The sequence below is a fragment of the Pleuronectes platessa genome, chromosome 23 (assembly GCF_947347685.1).
Source record: "Pleuronectes platessa chromosome 23, fPlePla1.1, whole genome shotgun sequence".
In the NCBI taxonomy this organism is placed as follows: Eukaryota; Metazoa; Chordata; class Actinopteri; order Pleuronectiformes; family Pleuronectidae; genus Pleuronectes; species Pleuronectes platessa.
In genome coordinates this window covers 2,784,579-2,800,497 of record NC_070648.1, presented here as the reverse complement: position 1 = coordinate 2,800,497, position 15,919 = coordinate 2,784,579, and the positions used below count along the sequence as shown (strand labels likewise).

Here is a 15,919-nt window from a genome sequence, read left to right as displayed (position 1 = left end):
TCAAGTACTCTGTCATCTTAACCAGAAGGTCTTGAATAGTTATTTGTTCAGCATCGTCTTCTTCTAAAAAGTTTGCCACCTTTAGGAATGCTGTTGTTCTCTCATAATCTTCAGGTCTTCCGACTTTGAATTTTTTGGGTTTGTTGCCAGAGTTTGCAGAGAATTGACTCGGAATATTCTTCATACTTCGAAAGTTAGTGTTGAATATGTTGTGGTACATTGCATCGGCTGCATGAAGGTCATGGACAGATGATATTCTCCCCAAAACTGTATCAGACCATTCATCGTTCCTTAAGGGGCAAACCTGCACAATCCCTAAACTGGAAGTTTCCTGTTCTTACTGGGTAGATATCAATTTCCTCTCTCTGCTTATTTTTATTATCTATTTCAGTTGGTTGTCCACAGAACAAGCAATGCTGTTGAAAATGTAAGTTCTGTTCTGAGCGGAGATTATGTTTGATTTGTGGTTGTTGCAAAGATGGTATTACATTATCACGTACAATATTTCCTGCTTTACAATAACTGCTGCGGCATTCGATGTGTCTCCTGAAATTGTCACTAAGCTACTTCCACGTTGAGCACTGGCACGGTTCACCCCATTACTTGGCAAGTCTCCAACTCTAAACTCGTGACTCTGTGGGCGCGGCCTCAACATGCACTTCTCATTGGTCAACCCTTCAGCATCAGCATCTTCCACAACTGAGCTCTACCGCTGCAAACACACACAGCGCATGATGAGACAGCGAGACGAACACTTACTACGCTGATGAACGGGGTTTGTAGCAGATTGCACTTTATTTGATGTATTTCTCTATGTAGCACTTTTCTAGTCTTGATGACCACTCAAAGCTCTTTACAGTACAGTTTTACATTCATCCACTCACACACTCATACAGTGCATATGTTAGCAGCACTTTGTTCTATGAGGGGCAAGGGTTCAGCATCTTGCCCAAGGACACTTCGGCATGCAGATGGGGAAGACTGGTGATCAAACTGCCGACCTTCAGATTGGAGGACGACCGTTCTACCCCTCAGCCACAGCCGCGCCTATATCTTTCTTTTGTACTTCTGTCACGTGTGTGCGCCGTGTCCCTGCAGACATGCCCCATAGACAGGAACTTCCCCTCAACAGCAAATTGTAGCTTTAAGTTACAGCCTGGTTCAAAAAACTGTTTTAGTCTCAATCACTAAGTTCTTCCTTCGTGAAACCTGTGAGTCACTCGTTTAAATTATATAGAGGTTTGAAATTATGAATAATTATCACTTGATGACAGGTGAAGTCACGGTTAGCTCGCTTCAGCTCATAGACTGCTGCCTGCCCTTGAAACGAGTGCGCAGGGACCGTCTACAAAGTGCAACAACGAAAAAGATATTACAAAAATGTTCAATAACCTCACTGTAATAGCCTACTATATATTATCACCAAAATCATGTCACAGGTCCAGGGTCTCCTGCTGGCTATGCAGCACTACTTAGTTTGGGAAAATGTGGTTTTGTATAATTTGGGGAAATATGTTTTATTAAAAATATTCAATAACTGTAGTTGATGATGTGACCCGACCTTATGCATAATATATTTTTTCTAAATTAAACACTGTGACATACTCAGCGGATAACCCTGGACCTGGGACATGATATTAAGGAGAATACACTGTAATAGTTATTGAAAAGTTTTGTAATATCTTGTTTTGGTGTTGCACTTTGTGGATGGTCCCTGCGCACTCGTTTCACTCGTTTCACCGTCTGATCCTTTTCTTTCTGACTTGTTCGGACTTGATCGTGGGAAGTCCGAATCTGTGAAAATCTTTCCAACTTTACTGAACTAGCTAACAGGCTAACCCCCCTCACTGAACACGACCGAGTCTGTGGAGAAGTTTAACTCACATACTCTTTACTGAAGTGATGTGAAAACTCAGATTGAGGTCTGATCATTAGACATGTTAAATAAATGGTAAATTAATACAATTACATATTAAAAACAACTTAAAAAAAAAACTTTCTCGGAGCCACGAAGCGAGGTACAATTTCGTTTTTACTGTTTCACTAATAAACTGTTAATCAGGACTCTGCCATTTATTCCCCTCTCCCTTGTCCCCTGTGTTCTATACAGAAGGTTCCCTACCCTGTATTTCACATGATACCACAGTTTGTATATTGGTTGGTTGGTTAACTGAGCTCATGAGTTTATGAGTCTTCACCTCTGTGTCCTCTCACAGAGAGAAGATGATCCTGATCCTGCTGCTCATCACCATGATCTCCTGTGTCTGTGGTAAGTTCTCACCTTCACTTCATCGTCCATAAACTAAAATAATCAGAAAGTTCAGGTCCTCACTTTCCCTCATTGTCTCCTCAGCAGGAACTTCTTTTGTGAAAGTGACACAGACCCACTATCAGGCAGAGGAGGACGACAACATCACTCTGGAATGGATGTTCACAACCAGAAGTGACAAATCTCCTAACCTACTTATGATCTTGTGTAAACTGATAACAGACCTCAGAGTCTCTATCGTGTATCATCTACATCAAGGTGTTGAAGTCCCGGAGCTTCAAGATGAACAGTTTTCAGGACGAGTCCAGTGTGACAGAGACGTCCTCAGAGAAGGACGACTCAGACTTCATGTGTCCAGACTCAGGACTGAAGACTCAGGCCGGTACAAGTGTGTAGTGAGGACAGAATCTGACCTGAGTGCAGATCAATGCTGGCTCAATGTTACTGGTAAGTGGATTCAGTGGAGTTCAGTATTTGTTAAGATTGACATTCATGAGCACAGGAAAATATACTGCAACTGAAAACAGATAATTAGGTTCAAGTCTGAATTGGCCACATTTTAATTTTGCACTTTCTTTCCTTTACAGCCTCTGTTGCTCAGGAACAACGTACGACTCCAACTGTGAACCCAGAGCCACAGGATCAGGAAAGGTTCTACATCTTACTTGGTGCAGGAATAATGTTCACAGTTATCCTGATAGTAGGGACGGCAGCAGCAGCAGCAGCAGCAGGAAGGAAAGTAGCTAATGTAGTGATAAGAGTAATAGTAGTGATAGCAGCAGTAGTAGTGATAGTAATAGTATATTCAATAACAGCAGCAACAGCGACTGCACCAGATGCTGCAGTGTTAGGATTGTTGTTGGGAGGATCAATAATATTTTCAGTGTTTGCAGCTCTGTCAGCTCCCTGTGTCCTCATCTTCTATGGCTTCTGTCAATCAAATTCAGAAAGGAGGCCTGACAGCATCAGCAGCTACAGAAGGTCACCAAATGACAACTCTTACTATATACAATATTTTTGATATTTTCAATGAGGCCGATGTTTTTTCTTCTCTCTCGAAGATTAAAAAAAACATTTAGATCATCATGTGTTTTGGTGATTTGCAAACAAATCTACAAAAGCACTGGTGGTTGATCTAATATCTGAACAGACAAACATTTGACAGAATTCTAAGAACATTTACGTTAGTGTTAGATTCCATAAGCAGATAAGACTTCCTGTACAAACAGGAGAAAGAATGAGACGGCTAGAGCTTCTGTCCAGTGCAGCTTCGCTCAGTAGAATTTATTCACAAAAATGCAAAACAATCATTTCCTTTTTTTTACCATGTTGCTGCATTTTGTTGTTTTATTCATACACATTTTATCTTACCAATACAAATATCCAAATACACAAATATATTTCTACATCTCTTTACACTTTCTTTCAAACAGGTCAAATAAAACACATAATCTCAACTCTTTGTTCATTCAGAGTTATTCTTAGTGTTCACAGCTATTGACCAATAAGCATTACCTGGGAATATTTCCCTTTTTTAAATTACTTATATATTGCAAATAAATCTGTGTAAAACTGAAAAAAATGAAACTTTAGTGACACAAAAATATGATGTAGCATTTAAATGACACTCTCTTATAGCACTTTGTAGTTTGGCTTTCCTGAAGAAAATTGTACTTTCTTTATTCTTGTTGTTCCCTCAGGGTCGATGCACTTATTGTGAGTAGCTTTTGATAAAAGCTTCAGGTAAATTAAATATAATGTAAATACATGAGCTGAGCTACTTTTTACATTTTGTGAATATTAAGAATACAAACCCTGGAATGTAACAACACTTAACAGAGTGTATATGTAGGTTTGTAACCTGCTTGTATTTCCAGGACAAAAATGTATATGTTCAAAATTCAATGCACTGAAGCCATTCATGTCAAATAAAGTTATATTTGCCAAAAGTGACTTTCCTTGCTATTTTTGAGCCTGGAGATGAAATATTTCCTTTGTTTGATAAGTTATTTAAAATATATATTATTTTCCAGATGGGGAAAAAAAACAAAACTATTCCTAAAAGTGTCCACTAGATGTCAGCATTTGCCTCCAAATTGATGTTAGTTCTATGTCCCGGCTCAGTGAATGAGATCAGATTCAATCAACTTGATATATCTTCTCCTCTGTCCTCATCCTGCAAGGACCAACAGTCTGGACTAAAAGGCAGATACAGGATACTTTTATTTTTAAGCAGAAGAAGTCTGTAATAAACATGGAGGCCACCGATTTGAGTGTTTACTGTTTCATTTTCCTCTTGATGAGCTTTTGGAACCCAGACTCACGACAGTTGATGTAGCGTCACATTGAATCAGATTCAGGTCACATCTCTGTTCAGACTGAGGTTGAATATCTAAATATCTGATCTGTACCTGATGTAGAACCACAAGGAACCTTGGTGGAGGTAGGAATATTATATAGCCTATATTTTGCATGATTAACACAATGATACACGCCTTTTAAAGTACTTGTACATGATTGTGCCTTTGCCTTCAGAATAATGTAAAATACTCTTTAAATGTTCCTTGAATGAAGCTGAACCTTTGCTGTTCAAGTCACTTTCCTTTTTCCAGTGTAAACAAACTCGGCACCACCACCTCTTCAGATCAGTTTATTCTGAAGTAAACACATGATTGTTGTGTGGAACAGTTTGTCTTCCTCAGCAGGAGAAAACTCTCTCTCTATCCACAGGGGGAGTTTCCTGTCGGGAGGAGGAGGAGGAGGGAGAAGTGGGAGGAGAGGAGAGAAGGAATGTCCAAACTCAGCCATTGTGTTTGGTTGTTGCACGACCAGAGAGAAGGAGAGAGGGAGAGAGGGAGGGAAGAGTGGCTGCTGGGAAGTAGAAACCCTCTGAGAAGGAGGTGTCGGTCACTCAGCCGTCGACGGAGGAGCAGCTCCCTCTCGCCTGGTGATCGACCCCAGAAGAGCTTCACCTCATCAACCAATAGACTGATTGATCCGAGGCCTCAGGAGTCAGAAGGTCGACTGAGGTGACAGCTGATTGGTCGACAGGGTCGCGAGCCTCCTTCTGAAACCAGATCAAACGATTTCAAATCGGATAAGAAGTTTGATCTGATCAGTTTTCCACCTTCAAGAGTCTTGAGAACTCTTCCAGTCGCTGAGTGACTGATCTGATTGGTTGAGTCGGACTAAGGGATTACCGGATTGGACGATTGATCAGCTGCGTCAGTTAATTGATCGAATCGGAAGCTTTGCGTTCGAGCCTTGTCGCGGTGACGATGAGCGGAGCCGGGGACGTGGTGTGTGAAGGCTGGCTGCGAAAATCGCCACCGGAGAAAAAGTTACGGCGCTACGTGAGTACCTCATTTTTCTTATTGTATGTTTGTAAAAATGTTCGGACAAACTTTCGTACAAATGTTTGTGTGAAACAGTTTTGTTCTCTTTTGATCACACGTTTGTATAGTTTGTTTTGGTTTGTTTCTTTGTGACTTTGTGTCTTTTATCCTACGCTTTTACAATGTTTCGTACAAACGTTCGTACAACATAAAAAAACCCTCATTTAATCGCATTTTCTTTGTGACTTGCTCAAAGGAACGAACGCAGATTAGAGATTCTTCACTGAAGCTCTGCGATGTGGTGACCTCTGCTGAGGATGTTATGTTTCCGTCTGTGTTTGTTTGTTTATAACCAAGATTTCTCCAAAACTGCTCGATCGATTTCTACGAAACTTGATGGATAAATGCGATATTGATCAGAAAAGAAGTCATTACGTTTTAGTGCAGATCGGGCGCTGGATGTAGGATATATATCAATTTCTTTGCAATTGTGAGATCGGACATTTCATATTTCGGAAGTTTTTTTTTTAACTAAAATTAGAGGACTGATATTTATGACTTTGTGGATGATTGTGCAGATCCAGATCTACATAACATTAAAGTGGTTTCACATGGGGACCTTGATGGAGGTATAAACTCTACAGACAGGTGTTCTAGTTTATTAATTCAGGTTGATGATGATCTCTCGGTTGTGTGTCTGTTTACACACTGACTCATGTCCTGAAACTACAGAGTCATAATCATAAAGCAACAACTCTCTCTGCAGCACACGGCTGTTTGTCGCTATGATTTTAATCTCAAGAAATTGATTAAATTCAAATATTTCTCAGATTCATGTTGTTTTATTTGACTAATTAAGGAATTTTTGAAGTATAATTTAGAGAGTATCAACAGCAAATACCACAGACAGACAGATAGATAGATAGATAGATAGATAGACAGACAGATAGATAGATAGATAGATAGATAGATAGATAGATAGATAGATAGATAGATAGATAGATAGATAGATAGATAGACAGACAGACAGACAGAGAGAGAGATATGGTTGTTTGTCCATCGGCAGCAAAGCTTACTTTCCAGTAAAGAAGAATTATAGGCACACACACACACACACACACACCCACACACACACACACCACACACACACACACTCACTCTGCATATCTGACATGCCTTGCCAGTGAGTTGAACTAATCACATCACTCCTCTCCATATTTTCACCAGTTAATGTTTCTCTCTCTCTCTCTCTCTCTCTCTCTCTCTCTCTCTCTCTCTCTCCTTCTCTCTTTTTTTCTTTCTTTCTTTCTATCAACTCTCCTCCTGTGTACATCTAAAGAAAGTGAAGAGGGAATACATTTGTATATTCTACCACAGTGTGACGAAGGAGTTTGGGTTTTGCTGCCTTGCTCAAGGACAATTTGATGTTTTTTCCAGATTTTGAACTTCAGACCAATCAGGGCTGAAACAGAACTTTAAATGTTTTAATTAACAGGACTACAATACCCATAATCCCTGGTGTCGGACATAGCAGTTAAAAATGAAGGCCTGTGTTTTTCAGCAGGTGAAGAAGAAGAAGATACAAACTGTTGAACCCTTTGTTCAGAGTGTGTAAACATTTAGTCATCATGATATACAACCCACTGTGCACACACACACACACACACACACACACACACACACACACACACACACACACAGACCGCAGTCTTGTAACGGCAGAGGATTGTGTGTGTTCATATGTTCATGTTAAGTTCTGGGCCAAAGTTCAAAGAGTGTACCTCATCATACACTCCCTGCATGCGTGTGTGTGTGTGTGTGCGTGTGTGTGTGTGTGTGTTTGTGTGTGTGTGTGTGCGTGTGTGTGTGTGTGTGTTCCCCCGAATTATGTAATAAACTAATCGCTCTCAGCTGGGCCTGTTTGGAAGATCAGGCCTCCCCAAAGATTTAGAAGGTTTGGAAACACACCCCCACACACACACACACACACACACACACACACACACAAACACACACACACACTGGAAGAGAACCAAGCAGAATGATGAGGTGAATTAAACCTTCAGCACAACAGCACACACCACACACATCAGGTCAAACACAGTTTAAGGACAAAGAGTCTTTGGATTTACAGGAAAATATTTTGATGATCAATCTTCAACCTCAGTGTGATAAGAACGATGATGTGAAAATGAAGGAGGAGGCTAATACGCAGAAACCGAAAGTGTCATGAAGTCACGTGTCGGTAAATAAGGAACTGAAAAAAGAGGGTTTTGTTAATTTTGGTTCTTAGGCAGGATGGAGGAAGTGTTTTTTATAGATCTATTGTGCCCTCTTCCTGTTTGGGGTCAGAGGTCAAAGGAAGAAACAAAACGTAAGAGGAAAGGAGAGAGAAAAGGCGAAGAAGAGATCAGAGAAGGGTTTAAAGGAAACTGTTAGTTCTCAAAATGTGACCTTGAACTGTCAAGTTAGAGATTAAACTTTAAACATGAAACAGCAATAACCGAGGACGCAGTTCCTCTCCTGACCACTAGACGCTTACTTTCAAGTGGTGGATTTACAGCCACCGCTAACCTTTCGATTAACTGCCATTGCAACGTGAAGACAAAGGACAGATGGAGGAAAGGTATATTTTTGTGGACGCTGCGGTCGCACTGCTCGTGTTTGTGCAGCCGCCTGAAGACGACACATCATCAAACAGAGCGTCGGAGAATAAACATCCACTGTCGTCGCTAACCGGCATTTCCTGTTCAGCTACTTCCTCTTCCTGTCTGTGTTTGGAGCGAAATGTGTGCTGCCCTGTTTAATCACTGTGTACACACACACAAACACACACACACGCACAAACACACACAATGTTTATCAAGTCTTAGTTAATTATCTTCTTCCTTTAAACAGTTAAACACAACTATGTGTAAGTGTGTCTGTGTGTGTGTGCGCACATGCTTTTATTAAATTAAAATCCATCTTCATGCTCTGTTTCCCCATTTAAATAATCATGATGTGTCTTTTTACACACACTCACATTCTCTCACACTCTCACACACACACATGGGTAGTGAGTCATCTCTGAAATATGGGGTGTCATCGCTGGGATTGCTCATGGGGGATGGACCCTACCCATAATGCTCAGCGCATGATGGCATGAACCAGAGCAGTGTCAAACATTTAGCAAGTGTGTGTGTCTGTTTGTGTGTGTATGTGTGTGTGTGTATATGTGATGTTTAGTTAACATTCATGTGCACTGGAGTGTTAAACCTCTGACATGAGAGAGAGACACCAAAGTTTGCTTGAGAATGAGAGAGAGAGAGAGAGAGAGAGAGAGAGCGATAGAAGAGTGAACTGCATGAAAATTAAAACGTGATCAAACTGATTTAATATCAATAACTTATAATAATAGTCAGTGACCTATTGATCCATTAGTGCTGGTGGCAACTCAAGATGGGAAAGTTTAGGTTGTGTGTAATGAGGATTTTAACCTGTAGGAGGCACAAGTGAGTTGAAGTTTGAGTCTTCCCAAGTCTGGTTTTCTCTTTTTTCTTCCAGTAAAAACACTAATCTGTCAATATTTAGTGAATCTTATGTTTATGTAACATCCAAGAATTATTTAAGGGGTTTGAATTGTCATTAAAACAAAATAAAAGCCGTCTTTCCTCCTGTGTTTCTCAGGCGTGGAAGAAGCGATGGTTCGTCCTGCGAAGCGGCCGACTGAGCGGAGAACCGGACGTTTTACAGTACTACAAGAACCAACAGTCCCGTCGACCAATCAGGACCATCAACCTGAACCTGTGTGAACAGGTACCGCAGACGCACACACACGAGTGTCGGACACACAAAGCTCGAAAGAGAGGACAGAAAATAAACGAGTGAAGGTCAAACCGCCCTGTGTTAGATCAGTGATTCAGTGATGACCTGAAAGAATGAATGAACATCCACCGTCTGTAGTTGATTCTTTAAGGGTCACGTTTGGGGCCAAGGCCGAGTCCAGAAAATGGACGGATGCATGTTTACACAGCTCTGTGTTTCAGACCCGCCTGTTTTGTCTGGTTCTTCTCCTTCAGGTGGATGCCGGCTTGTCGTTCACGAAGAAGGAGCTGGAGAACAGCTTCGTGTTCGACCTGAGGACGGAGGAGAGAACCTGGTACCTGGTGGCCGAGTCTGAGGAGGACATGAACCGCTGGGTGTCCTCCATCTGCCTGATCTGTGGCTTCAACCCGACTGAAGACGGTACGACAGAATCAATCCCGACAGATGAACGGAATAAAACGATCCCTTCTTGTTATTTGGTCGTTCGTGTGGGTTGTGGCTGAGTCAGTGTGAAAGCTTGTGGGAGGACGGAGGAGCGAGAACATGCAGAGAGAAATATGGACAACAAACGTCTTCAGGATTGAGTGTGTGTGTCTCCACGCCTCAGATGTGTAGCTGGAAAAATAATTCAAATATATCAGGAAATATGGTATTTTGTGCTACAGCTTCTCTGTGTACAGCCATTTGAACTTTTGAACTGAATATCTTCATCTGATAAATTACAAAAACACGTGCACTGATACAAACTACAACCAGAGCATAGGCTTGAGAAGCTGCAATATGTGGTAGAGCTGTTGTATTGGATTGTATTACATTGTAAAGGTGTTCCTAATAATGTGAGCAGGGAGAGAATCACTGTCGTCTTGAGCTTGTGGTTACGACACCATATCTGCAACAGCAACATTGATCTTAATATTAGCGCTACTAGAAGCTACAGAGGCTAACAACTTAGCAAGTTAGCCGAGAATTCCAAAATGTGGGGGCTGTTAATGCAAAAAGACTGAGAAGTTTATATGGAATTTGCTCATAAATGACCCAATGAGAAGTCAGCATATATCCTTACTTGCCTACATTACCCACAATGCAACTTCGACTGCCCCCGGGTCAGCTGGACATTGTGGACATGTTGTACCAGTAATATAAACTGTTTATGAAATGCCGCAATAATGAAAAACACCATTACCCACAATGCCCTGCAGGGAGACAAAGACCGTTGAGCTTTTGTAATGGCTGCTAGCAGTTATCGTTATCTGAGGTGTCATTTTGGTTCAGTTCCAGAGAGACCTCCTGTGTCCGGCCCCCCCACCGTCACCGCGATGACCCCGTCCAGTGGCATGGCTGGCAGCTCCGCGGCAGCAGGTTCGGTCCCCCCCCCCTACGACCCGGTGAGCGTACGATGCCTGGAGCCCGACGGCCACACAGAGGACAACTACCTGTGGTTGTCCCACTGTCAGAGTCACGTCAGGTGAAGCAACGCTCGAGAAGCAGTTTGTGGGTCATGGGATATCTGGAGAACTGTGTGGGCTCAGATGAATGAAACCTGCAGCAGTCGCAGGTTTAGACGAGTTAGATCTACAGGACGGGATTAGAGGTTTAATCTCAGCCTAGATCACAGAAGAAAACGATTAAACCCATTTTACTCCTCTGAGTCTGAAGGACGTTTATCTCTGTGGGATTTGCTGACGCTCGGAGATTTAACTCGCCTAGAACTCTTTGAAGCTAAAGCAAAAAGTTGTTGCGTTTCCTCAGCAGCGTTTGTTCTTGCCTGTGTGACGGTGCCTCCCAGTGGCTGGAGGCATGAAGAGGTCAGGTTGTCCGTTCGTCCCATTTGGTCCAAATGTTCATGTTTCAATGACTGAAACTGTCCCTTTAGATCCTTTCATTTTGGTATGTGTGTCTCCAGGCCTCCTTTAGGATCCTCCGTCTCTCTCGAAACCGACTACGACAACCTCTACCCTCCTCCCTCTGCCACCTCCTCCTCCTCTTCTTCCTCCTCCTCGCCATCCCTTCTTCCCAACGGCCTCCCTCCTCCGTCCTCATCCAGGACGGCACCTTGGACAGTGGCCTCGATGACGGGGCCTCTCAGCCAGTCACTGGACGCCAACACGACCTCTGACCTCCAGAGGCGACCAGGCCGACCCCGCTGTCACCCCTCCCCCCACCCCAGGAAGCACTCACTGGATATCCACCTGCGTCCCGTGGCGATCCCTCTCATTGAGGACACACACTCCACCGTGCATCCCAACATGCACTCATACCAGATCCCCCGTCCTGCATCCACGCCTCAGCCACGACCCCCCCGCCGCCCCTCCTCTACACCAAGTGTGGACTCTTTAACCCAGACGGAGCTCCATGCATCCGTCCCGACTCCTCCTCCACGCCCGCCGAAGCCCTCGCCGATCGCAGCCCAGGGAGAGAGCTGCGCTGTGGGCACGGGACCTGCAACGCTCCCCCGAACCTCCTCAGAGTCGGGGGGGAGGGATGGATGTGTGGAAGGAGGCGGTGGAGGTCTGCTGAGGAGTCACACCGTCAGTATACCAGGACGCACGCAGACAGGTACGTGGGGTGCAGCATCTAGCAGGGATACAGTGTGATTGACAGCTGGTACTGTTCTGTAGGTGCATGTGGCAGGTGCAGGTGGGCGTGCACCGTCCTCAGGCTCTCAGCCAGGCTCCACCCCCTGCTCATCCAAATATGGTTACTTCTGGTCTCAATTGACCAAACTGTCAAACGGGAGCTCACAGACCAATGGGTGACGTCATGGTGGGTTGATTCTTTGTCAGTCATTAAAGACTGTTTACGTACACGGCCGTCAGTCATATTACATGAACATGAATGGAAATACAGCCACGCCCTGCAGGGGGCAGCATTGTCACCGTGAACCAGAGGGTTAGGGTTAGAGAGCCGAGGTCATGAACAGGCTTTACTCTGCAGCAGTGACGGATTATATCCTCGTCAGCGCTGAAACTATCGGTGCCTGTTTGCACCACACGTTAAATGGCTTAAGTTTCCTTAATGCGAGGACTTTGCTCCACAGCAGCACAAAGACTTTCAGACAAATCTCAGGTTCTGGTGAGAACGCACATTGTCCCAAAATAGACGAGTCCCTTGTGTTGTTTCCTGTTGGACGACCGGCTGCTTAAGGAGCAGATTAGTGACGACAGTCTCCATATTCATTCATGCTCAATAGACACTTTTTTTTAATAAGTCTGTAAAAGCTGTACAAGCTTTATCAGGAGATTCTTACTCTAATCGTGGATTATATCAATCACATGAGCAGCACCTGGATGGAGAGACATATTTAGATACAGCCCGTCTCCTCTTTCTAACCATTCAAAAACAGCTCATCCAACAACCACAACTTCAAACCATATTAATATGTATGTATGTATATATATATTTATAAGTATAAATGAGTCTTTCTACTACTTCTGTGTTTCAGGTTGCGAGTCTTTCTTCATCCCTCAGTCGCTGTCGGACCGAGCGAGCATGTTCGAGTTCAGCGACAGCTTCAACAGTTACTTTGTAAGTTTAAACATTTTCAAGTTTGACTGTAAAATAACAACAACGAGAGAATTGCACCAGATAATTAACAAGTCGACTTTAACCTCTTGGTTTGTTCATGTCCTCTCTCAGACTAACAAAGGCTTGGTACCTCTGGGAAGTCTTTGCTCTGAAGATGGTGATGTGGATGAAAACTATGTTTCCATGAGCGCTGCCACCACTGAGCCTCCTGTGGCCCCGAGGTTAGTGAGAACATACCAGTGTGTTCTTAATGCACAACTCCAACTGTACAACTTGTCTTTGTTGAATGTTGGTTCATCATTGATATTGTAAGTTATCTGAACCCTCGTGAACCTTTAGAAACAGCATTAAAACCTCTGAAGGATCCTGGAAACCCAAAAGTGTTAAGATTGACCATCATTTGAGTGCAGTTGTCAAAGAGTATTTGGTGTTTGAGTGAAGAATCTGAATCCTGCGTTCTCCTCCAGGGCGCCTCCTCCCTCTGACTCCTCCGTGCAACTCCAAGATGGCAACTACGTCGCCATGATCCCCATGAGCCCCTCCCTTCCCACTCAGCCCGCCACAGGGGATCTGGCGTCCCTGGGGAGGCAGGTGCCCCCACCCGTCCACATGGGCTTCCGCAACTCCCCCACTCCCCTCACCCCGCCGCTCCGGAGGAACACGGTGACCACAGGAACACAGGTGAGGGCCGTGCCCCCTCCGATCCACCGCGACCTGAAACCACAACGCAGAGGTGAGTGGGCGACAGCACAAAGGATCATGGGTAATAACCAGCGTTCAGTTATGTTGGAGTTCAGTGGGACGACACAAGAAGTGAGGTCAAAGTGTCTTGTTGGCTGCAGTATAACCTGATGAAGCTGTATCTCTCTCTCTCTCTCTTCCTCTGTCTCTCTCTCTCTCTCTCTCTCTCTCTCTCTCTCTCTCTCTCTGTCTCTCTCTCCCAGTGAAACCAGCTCCTCTGGACATCTCGTCGATGCAGCAGGACTGGCAGGAAGTCCCGCCCCCTGTCCGCTCACCTGTCACCAGAACCTTCACAAGAGAGTGAGCTGCTGTGTGTGTGTATGGGTGTGTATGGGTGTGTGTGTTTTGTGTGTGTGTGTGTGTTTGATATTTAATATTCATCACTGAGGCTCAGTCCCAGCAGAGTGAACGTGCTGCACTCTGCCACCCCCATGTGGCCTTTCAGGAGTAATGCATGTTGTTCCTGACCTGAGCAGTGGTGAATGTGGGGATGAAAGTGGATGATGAAAGTAGAAAGAGAGGGAAGAAGAAAAAACACAAAATATAAATAACACAAACGTGTTTTGTTAACTTTAATCAGGTGGTGGTAAACCCTGCCTCCTCCATGTTCGCAGATTGGACGATAAACAAAGAGACGCTTGATTGGTTGGATGATTATCAAATAATTCATCAATTATGTTGCTTTAAGTTAATTTGTTTTGTGTGTGTGTGTGTGTGTGTGTCAGTCCGTCCAGTCGTCAGTCCATCAGGCCCAGCTCGTCCCACAGCTCCTCCCCCTCCTCCGACTCAGACGACCAAGATGACAGCTATGTCGCCATGAAGACCTCCAGCCTCAGTTTTAGTGCTGGGGAGCCGGTGAGATTCCTTCCTTCCTTCCTTCCTTCCTTCCTTCCTTCCTTCCTTCCTTCCTTCCAGCCTTCCTTCCTTCCTTCCCTCCTCCCTTCTATGCATCCTTCTTCTCATCCGTTACATCTTCCTCCATTTTCATCTCCTGTTCTGACTCTGATTTACTAAAATCTCAGCGTGTGTCTGTGTATGTGTGTGTGTGTGTCTGTTTGTGTGTGTGTGTGTGTGTGTGTGTGTGTGTGTGTGTGTGTGTAGTCTCTCAGGCTCATGCTGCACAGAGCTTCAGAGGGCGGAGTCAGCAGCCCATTGCTACGGCGAGCCAGAGGTGACAAACAGGTGGAGTACCTGGACTTGGACCTTCACACCGGGCGATCAACACCATCGAGACAGGTAACGTTCCTCTCTCTCTCTCTCTCTCTCTCTCTCTCTCTCTCTCTCTCTCACTCTCCCCACTCTATTGTTATTGAGTTCTATGAACGTGTCTTTCTGCACAACAGAAGCGTTGCACAGCAGCAGGTGGAGGCAGCGGTGACAAACCGGCCGGAGCTGGCGAGGAGCGTGCACGGGGGGAGAGCACGCGTGTGGACTATGTGGTGGTGGACCCCAAACGAACCAAGGCCCTGAGGAACACCAGGGAAGCGTGGCATGATGGGAGGATGTCCACGGAGAAGGACAAAAGCTAGAAGTACTCGTCGAGGTTATGGAGACGCTGCTTCTGGTGCCCACGTAAAACAAGAGGAAATTCTTGTTTAAAAAAATCGACTTACCACCCTGTGTTTGCTTAAATGCATTGTTAGTCAACATAAATCTTTTCCAGGTTCATATTAGGACACTGTGACCTTTGACCTCATGTTTATTACTGATGCCAATCCTGCACATTTGAATAATCACACCAGTACAAATCCAGCAGCAGTAAACACAGTACAGTTGTGAATGACTCTGTTACTTTAGTCTCCTGACAGGAATCCAAGCTTTAGTCAGAGATGTGCTGTTTTAAACTGTGTTGAAAATAATTCATAATAAATGTGGTCGGGGGACACACACACACACACACACACACACACACACACCCTGTATTCATCAAATCAAATCTCATGAATCATTCAGTTGTTCTGTGATACAGAAAACAAAGAAATTAATGAATGAATAAACCTAAAACACCATCTCTCTGGACTTCTAGTGTGTTTTATTCTTACTTGATTTCCATGTGACACAAAGTCTCTGAATCCAAGCAGCTGATGAAAAACATTGGAGGATCTGAGGGATGATGTTTACCCCAGACAGTCGGGGTATCAGGGTGGAGGAGGTAAATCAGGGCCTGGAAGGATGTATCAGTGAGGAGGAGGGTTTTGGAAAACATGCAGGAGGCCCGTGACGATGGATTAAGGTGGAGTTC

At 44.2% G+C, this 15,919-nt stretch overlaps 2 protein-coding genes across 3 annotated transcripts; both read left to right on the top strand.

Annotated features, from left to right (window-relative positions):
* The first annotated feature begins 670 nt into the window (after positions 1–670).
* On the top strand, positions 671–4,218 carry LOC128429896 (uncharacterized). 2 transcript variants are annotated; one of them, XM_053415758.1, is made up of 4 exons: positions 671–775; positions 2,217–2,269; positions 2,354–2,716; positions 2,857–4,218. In XM_053415758.1, the coding sequence occupies exons 2-4, from the start codon at positions 2,224–2,226 to the stop codon at positions 3,288–3,290; spliced, it is 843 nt and encodes a 280-aa protein (XP_053271733.1). In that variant the 5' UTR covers positions 671–775; positions 2,217–2,223; the 3' UTR covers positions 3,291–4,218. The 2 variants fall into 2 exon arrangements, with proteins under 2 accessions (XP_053271733.1, XP_053271735.1); XM_053415760.1 differs by having other exon boundaries at positions 685–775; positions 2,357–2,716.
* Positions 4,219–5,045: 827 nt separating this feature from the next.
* On the top strand, positions 5,046–15,688 carry LOC128430184 (GRB2-associated-binding protein 1). Its single transcript, XM_053416167.1, has 12 exons — positions 5,046–5,622; positions 9,274–9,402; positions 9,666–9,831; positions 10,684–10,876; positions 11,315–11,967; positions 12,854–12,936; positions 13,048–13,157; positions 13,404–13,669; positions 13,881–13,977; positions 14,403–14,532; positions 14,779–14,913; positions 15,021–15,688. The coding sequence occupies exons 1-12, from the start codon at positions 5,548–5,550 to the stop codon at positions 15,204–15,206; spliced, it is 2,223 nt and encodes a 740-aa protein (XP_053272142.1). The 5' UTR covers positions 5,046–5,547; the 3' UTR covers positions 15,207–15,688.
* The last annotated feature ends 231 nt before the right edge of the window (positions 15,689–15,919 follow it).